The 8,305-nt window shown below is 32.4% G+C and overlaps 1 protein-coding gene across 7 annotated transcripts in view; it reads left to right on the top strand.

The window, feature by feature from the left end:
- The window catches only part of LOC106879196 (ras-related protein Rab-3), a 232,181-nt gene that overhangs the window by 191,258 nt on the left and 32,618 nt on the right, over positions 1 to 8,305 (top strand). For all 7 annotated transcript variants that reach the window (XM_052969942.1, XM_052969940.1, XM_052969943.1 and 4 more), the window contains one exon: positions 6,871 to 7,095. In XM_052969942.1, coding sequence (XP_052825902.1) covers positions 6,871 to 7,095 — 225 coding nt within the window. The remainder of the gene's footprint in view (positions 1 to 6,870; positions 7,096 to 8,305) is intronic.

The following is an 8,305-nucleotide window of genomic DNA, read 5'->3' on the forward strand; positions in this document are numbered from 1 at the left end:
TATATATATATATATATATATATATATATATATATTGATTAGTCCCACTGTGCAGCACTGAGCAAATGTCTTCTACAATAGCCACAGGCCCACTGAAGTATTGGAAGCCCCCTTTGAGTGTGTGTGTAGTGGTGGTGGTATTTATATATGTATATATTCATGAGTTTATGTACTGAAATATATGTACATGTGTATGTACAGAAACTGTAAAACTCCTGGTTTTTGTGTATGCATATATGTATGTGGATGTTTGTGCTTGTGTGTGTGTATATCTTTGTCTTGATGTCACATGATGGCTGTAAATGAATACCAACGTCATGCAGGCAATGTTGTTTATTTCCAGTCTTCCATGAGAAATGTATCTGACTTTTGCAAATGTTACCTTGCTTGGAAACAGGTGCATCCAACTATAGAGAATCTGCCTCAGTAAATTCCATCTGACCCATGTAAGCATGAATAAATGGACATTTGATGATGATGAAATCTTTATATATAAATCCAAAAAACAGAATAAGGACATGACTGATGACAAAACATACAGACAGAAAGACAATACAAAGACGGACACGAAAAACCAGAACAGATTATTTGTGGCCTTCTTTTCATGAGTCAAGTTTCCAATTATCATTACAGTTTCGGCCTGAAACTGTTCAAAATTGGTAGGCCCCAAAAATCTATGCTAAGAGCATTATCTTTCTGGAAGAAAGCAAGCAAATGTGTAAAACAGGCAAAGAACTGGTATCGAGTTAGATTATGACATTTATATCTTTAATCATGGCGGTTGAATTGTTAAAGGAATAGAGATCATAAGGAGGAAGGAAATAAATAGGTGTGCAGAATGTCTCTCACAGCTGTTTCAAGAACAGATGTACAGATGATGCATCTTATGCAAATAAATGGTAGCTATCCATATAACAGCAGTCGATTCCATTATTGAAAGGAGATTGAGATATAGCAGAGGATGATGGAATAGATCACTGCTGCTGTTTGTTTTGGACAAGGCGCATCTATTCTTGAAATAGCTGTAAAAGACTGTCTGCACACATTATTACTTCCTTCTTATCATCTGTACTCATGTAACAACTTAACCATCATATCTAAAGATATGTCATAATCTAACCTGATACCCATTGTTTGCTTGTTTATACTTTTATTCTGTTGTGTAGGTACCTGCTCAGTTGATAAAATTTTTTATAGCTAATTGTCATAAGGCAGTTTATAACATCCCTGCTTTTAGCTGCAGTTTAAATTGGAGTCTTAAGCAGCAAATCAACCTTGAGTACTAACTGTATGTAACTATTTTTATGCCATCAGACATGACATTACTTGAATTCTATCTTTATGTATTATGTATTCTGTATTCTTCATGGTGGTACAAAACAGATGAGAGCTAAGGATCCAACTCTGATAGATCCCAACCTACTCACTAAATTCATTAACTCTCACCTGGTTTAACTGCCTTTACAAACATAGTTTTACAACCCTTATTAGCCATTCCTCTACTAGCTTCTTTTGTGCCCACTAGATGACACAACAAGAGACTAAGTCAATGATATTTTTCACATCTACAAATGCTAGGCATAGAGGCTTATTTCTAGCTAAATATTTCTCTGGCATTTATCTCACTAGGAAGATGGCATCAGTGATTCTTCATAGTGATACAAAACCAAACCATGTCCCTTGTAGGTTAATCTTACTTCAAATCAACTTTGCTGTAACTCCTTTACCTTTATAACAGTTTACAATAATCATTTCTATTATAGGCACAAGGCCTAAAATTTGTGGGGAGGGTGTAAGTCAATTATATTGATCCCCCAGTGTTTAACTGGTACCTATTTAATCGACCCGATAATGCTGCTATGTCAGCCACTAGATATGACACTCTTTTATTACCTGATTAACTCTTTGAGTGACTAAACCATAACCTTCTTCACCAGATATTTTGAGCATCTGTGACTGTTTCCCTCTGGCCAGCTATTTTCCCTGCTTTCATATCCTTAACACCTTATCCATCTTGTCTACTTGAGTGGCTGGTCCCTGTCACGAGTCTTTTTGGGACAGACTCCCTCCCTCTCATGTATTCTCCACATTCAACAGCTCATAGTTGCACTTCAATAGTCTTTCTTTTCAGTGTCAGTGAGAGTAAGTGTGCCATTATCATTTTGTTTACAGGCCTCCCTTATGATATCTTATTTCCCTTTAGTACATTATTTCACTATTCTGAACATCTTGTGCCACTGATCCTCATACTGCAAAACACAAACTGCTTCTCCCTCTGCCTAAATGTATTCGATGTCTAACCTCGCGCACGCGTGTGTGTGTGTATGTATGTATGTATGTATGTATGTATGTATGTATGTATATATGTATATGTTTATGTGTATGTATATATGTGTGTGTATGAATATGTGTGTGTATATGTATGTATATGTGTGTATATGTATGTATATGTGTATATATGTATCTATATGTGTGTATATATGTATATGTGTGTATGTATGTATATGTGTGTGTATTTATGTATGCGTATGTATTTTTGTATATGTGTGTGTATATGTATGCATATGTGTGTGTATGTATATGTATGTGTGTTTGTGTGTGTGTGTATGTATATTTATTTATGTGTGTGTGTACATTACCTTGCCTTGCTTTAGACCCTCAGTATCTTTGTGGAATCGTAAGGGTGGCATCATCACATATAACATGTCTTGGGCAAAGCCTAACCCACTCTAGGTTTGATGATAGTCAATTTTTTCCAGAAGAGAGAAAGTCACACAGACAGAAAGAAGGTGGGAGAAAGAGAAGTGCTTTTGTCATGAACAAAAATATAAAAACAATTTAAGAGCAGATGCTAACTACAGATCTATTAGATAGAAAGTCAGCTACTTATCACCCATAGAAGGTCAGCTACTTATCATCCTTGCTTTTAATGTTGTGGTCATTGTTTAACCTTCGGTCTGCTTTAGTCAAGCAAAGTCATGTTCAAAGGTGTTCCAGTCATTACTACATTGTGTCCATCATTTCTTTAAAACAGTCAGATGTGCAACTATGAGGGGCTGTTGAATGTGGAGAACACGTGGGAGAGAGGGAGTCTGTCCCAAGTAGACTCATGACAGGGACCAGCCACTCAAGAGAAGATGGATAGGGTGTTAAGGATATAGAAGCAGAGAAAATAGCTGGCCAGAAGAATTTGGCTGATATTTCTTGCAGGTTGAGCAACTTTTAAGAGGCTCATTTGTTGGCTCGTGTCTCTTAAGGTTTATGTTATAGGTAATTTATAGTAAAGGAGATGAAAGCTTAAGTGAACCTTTCTAGGATGTTAACCTGAAGTTACAAGGTTTGTGGAAGAGTGGCATATCACTCAGTCAACATCTCCTCATGGAATTGAGCATCTACATTCATTATAATTTGGTTTGCCTTATCATTCATTTGAATATACTCTTTTACTCTTGCTTCAGTGTTTCAAATACAGTCTTTCTTCTAAGCCTCCAACAGAATTGTTTCAGGTTCTAAAATCAGAGGCTTTTTTTTTATTTTACTGAAAACATGTTGATCTAATTGTTTCATGAAATCATATATTGTGATATATTACCAGTTTTCAGTCAAACCGTCTGAACCATGCTAGCATGGAAAATGGACGTTAAATGATGATAATGATATGGTTGAGTTATATCAATGTTAATGCTTTGTAAATAATCTAATTTTAGCTACAGGTAATGATTTTACAGCTGTAGAAACTTGCATTGGTGATCAAAAATCTACCTACCTACCATATTTGATGGCATAAAGGACTTACAAACATATTAGACACACCCTAATTTCAGGAGCACATATTCAGGAAAATGGCTTTTAGTACATTAAAACTTATGGAGGCTCAAATTCACAAATAAGACCTGGGTGATTTTTTTTTTTTTTTTGAAGAAGTGTGTTTTATATGTCTTCAAAAACAGTACTTGTTCAGAAGTTAATTTTCCCTCACATATGGTTTTCAGGTTCCAGTTTGTTCAAAATATGATAATCTGAAGAATTGTGAGCAAATATTTTTTTTAAAAAGAAAAGACATTCAATCATGAAATAGCATTGTTGTTGGCGAATTTGAACCAAGTTTGTAAATCAATAAAAACAACACTTTGCAATTTGTTAAAACCACTCCTTGAATTATTTAGGAAATTTGTTTCATACATTGTCATTCAAACTTTATATACCTAATCTTTGATTAGTTGAACTATCATAGTAGTTTATATTCAAGTGAGTATCTTTGTTTTTAAGATTAAAAACCCAAAATAAAATACGATGAATACTTCAGACCACAGAGTATTGATCTAAGTCCTTGTCAGCTTAATCCCTCTTTGTTCATACTTCAAATTTCACCATAGTTTAACTTGCCTTTTACTTTTCCAGAGTCAGTATTTTATTAAGAGTCAATTTTATCAATCAGACTTCCAACACTAGAAAAATTTCTGTTGTACGTCATCAAAATATATAAAAAAATTTTAATCCAAATAAAAGGTGTTTTAAATAACATTTTATTTTTTCAATAGTTTAATACAACCTGCAGTCACAATTGTATAAAATATAGAGAACAGTGGCTTTCAAGTTAGAAAAGTAAAATACATAGAACTGTTTATATGAATCTTATAGAAGCTATCTTCAGTGAACATAACACAAAGTTGGGTTTTGGGGGAGGTGGTATTAACTGCTCAAATAATGGGTTCATTGATTTTTCAGGCTTATTTTTTTATTGTCTTGGTTTAGTAGTTTTCAAAAATAAACTTGATTACAAAATAGCATTCTGTGAACTTTATTACCTTCCAGGTAGAGTTTGATTACTTAACCTAATCAAGTCTCTTATAACAGGATTATCTCAAGGAATCCAGAGGCTATTATAATTTTCAACAACCAAATTCCCTCACTATAATTCATTATATTATTACTTTAACCAAAATGTACTAAAGTTTAAAAATGGATTAATCACACTTTCTTGCTAGGTTATTTAAATAAAGGGTCACAGTGTTAAATAAACTTAGCCATGAAGTGTTAAATTGATCTGATTATATTCGATTAGGATCAGCAGATTATTGAGGATAGTTGGCAATACTGAATTATTAATGAGTAGAAAATGTAATCCATTTTTCATACCTAAAATTCTTTTTAATGAGTAATTATTATTATTAATAATAGAAAAAAATTCTGTAGTTACTAAAATTAATCTGTTCCATTTTGAAGTAAAACTCACATTTTGATCAAGTTAGTCCTTGTTCATTATCATGTCACATGCACATAAGTACATGTTGTTGAGTTCTGTTGCACCAGGCTCCAACTGTTTATTTTGGCCAGGTTTCTATGACTGGATGCACTTCCTAATGCCAACCACTTTGCTGAATGTACTGGGTGCTTTTTACAAGGCATCAGCATGGGTGGTTTTTACGTGGAACCAGAACATAAATATATCTGTAAATACATTAACCAATGTATTCTTTGTTTTAAGATAGAAGGATATAATTTGAGTTAGATTGGCTGTTAGTTCTTGGTAATGAAGCAACTATGTAGGAGCTTCATCTTTGGTTTATATGTGTGTGTGTGTGTATGTATGTGTGTGTATATATATATATATATATATATATATATATATATATATATAGATATAATGTATGTATGTATGTATGTATGTATGTATGTATATGCGACAAATATATGTATTTGTGGTACCTGATAACAAACAAATTAAACTGCTGAACCTGACATTTATTGAGCATCCACAGTTGGAGCAGTAATTCAGACAAGTGAAAATCTGTCTTCTACTTTTTTTTTGTTCTGGATGTTTCAGGATCCAATCTGCCAAATTATTTCTCAAAATTATTTCTCAACCAGACACTGCAATACACCAATATCTGATAAAAGATTATTCTGCGGCCTTAGAATTATTTTGACAATATATATATAACTAATGATCAGGTTTAAGGGTGTAAAATTCAAACTTCTCACAAAATACAGTAAATCTTCCTCTTATCTGAATGAAAAACTCTTAACTTTTCTGTGTAGGTTACTGATCATTCATTATTCTCAACATTAAACCTATTTGTCCTCCTGCCTGGCTGTCAGAATCCAACTTTGAGAATATTCATGTGAAGGAGTATTAGTTTTCAATTCTTTCAGTTTTTCTTTTCAATTTAGTTCAGAACACTGAACATATCATTATATTCTGAACAAGGTTTAGACCTCATTAAGTATCTCAAACCAAAAATATAGAATAAGGATTTTTTTTAAAGTTTTTTTTTTGTTTCCAAATGAAACAGAATGGATAGATATCTTTAGAATCTTTACAATGGGCTCTGTTTTAGTTTGGTAACTAAAGGTTTCATAAAACAGTTAATTTTTCCCATCTTTTTTAGTAATCGTAATGGCCAATGGAAGATATTTTCTGAATGGTCAATAAATTGATATGGCAACAGTAATAAAGAATATTAGCATGATTGTATACTCTCTCTTAAGTGCATCCAATTATCATTGTCATTATAACTATAGTCACCATGACTATTATTATTAGAACTACCACAAGGAACAATGAATGGTAGACTAAATGTCTTGAATTGTTTAATTACATTTTTTTTCATTCTATATTTTAAAATCTTCTTTTCATCTTCTAGGATTTATAAAGTAATTATCTGTAATGTATCAGTAATTATAAAATGTTTTGTCAACTATAACCCCATCTACAAATTGGTGACCTTGTGCCAAAATTATAAAAGCATATTATACTTATCACTAACAAATTTGATTGCTGTTGTGGCCGGTTGTTGACATTAATTTTACCAAAACCTAAATTGTACAAATTTCATTAATTATCATTAATCACCATTTTCCTTGCAGATGGCATCAGCAAATGACTCCAAGTGGCAAAAAGATGCAGCAGACCAGAACTTTGACTACATGTTCAAATTGCTCATTATTGGCAACAGTAGTGTTGGAAAAACTTCCTTTTTATTCCGATATGCTGATGACTCGTTCACATCTGCTTTTGTAAGCACAGTTGGAATAGATTTTAAAGTCAAGACAGTCTTCAGACAAGATAAACGGGTAAAGCTACAGATATGGGTGAGTATGATTTAATCAACTTTTATTCTTCTCTTATGCCTTTATTTTTTTTTTTTTAATAGAAAATAGATGCAACTCATTGATTAGCTCAAAAAAGAAGTTAATTCCTTTTTTGAATGGATAGTGTCTTTAGAATTTCAAATATCTTTAATAGTTCCTTTCTTTTTGTCATTAAAAACACTGTGACTGGTGATTAAAGTTTGCTTTATTTTATTTATTTATTTTTTTATTAAACTTACTGTATGACTTATACATGGGGTAAAGCTGATATCAAGTTTGAGTATGAGAGGGAAAATCTTTGTATCCTGATTTAATGCTAAATTAGAGGTGTGACCTATACACAAGTGCAACTTGTATGCAAGGTACAATGATAAATATAAGTTCAAACATTGCTTGTTAGTTCTTAATTTATTCTTTTTAAAAATGATGGGTTTCATTTTTATTTCAAATTATGAAAGTCCATCCATGAAGTTTGACTTTTTGTCTTTTTATAATGTCTAAAACAAGTTAAATTTACTTGAAAAAAACATTAAAGCTCCTACAGAACATTTTCAAATTATACTTTTAACCCTTTAGCATTCAGATTACCCTGTCAAATCTAATGCTTATTTATTCACATTGTTTTGAATTTGAGATTTCAATGACATGATTGCCTATTTTCAGAATGACATTGTAGGGTAGGTGCAAGAGGCTGAGTATGGCTGGTATAAATGCTTAAGGGCTAATGATGGTTTTATTCATTTTCCCCTCATCCCTGCTAGAATCACTAATAATAGTATATAATAGCCAACAAAAAGTTGTTATAACAAACAGCTGTTATAATGTGGCAGAAAAAGAAAACATCACACAAATACGTTGTATTTGATGTCTTCAGGTGAAATACTGTAGTTGTTAGCTAACATTTGTTATCTTCAGTCAATTGACCATGTCCATGATTTTCATCATTGAACATTTGCCAAAACAAAACATTGTAGATTATAGATAAAGCATGTATTTGTTTAATCCTATTTTTTTTCCTCCTGAATTGAAGCCAAGTGTTCAGAGATGGTGTTTCTATAATATTGGTTTGGTGGCTTGTTTCAGGAATCTGCAACAATGAAGCTAAAGAGATTGTCTTATACTGTTAACATGGAACTGAAGATAACTTCTCCACAAATTGCTCTACCTGTAATTGGGTGCTTCAAGTAAATCGCCTATGCAGATATATATA

Source organism: Octopus bimaculoides, chromosome 8, assembly GCF_001194135.2.
Source record: "Octopus bimaculoides isolate UCB-OBI-ISO-001 chromosome 8, ASM119413v2, whole genome shotgun sequence".
NCBI lineage: Eukaryota > Metazoa > Mollusca > Cephalopoda > Octopoda > Octopodidae > Octopus > Octopus bimaculoides.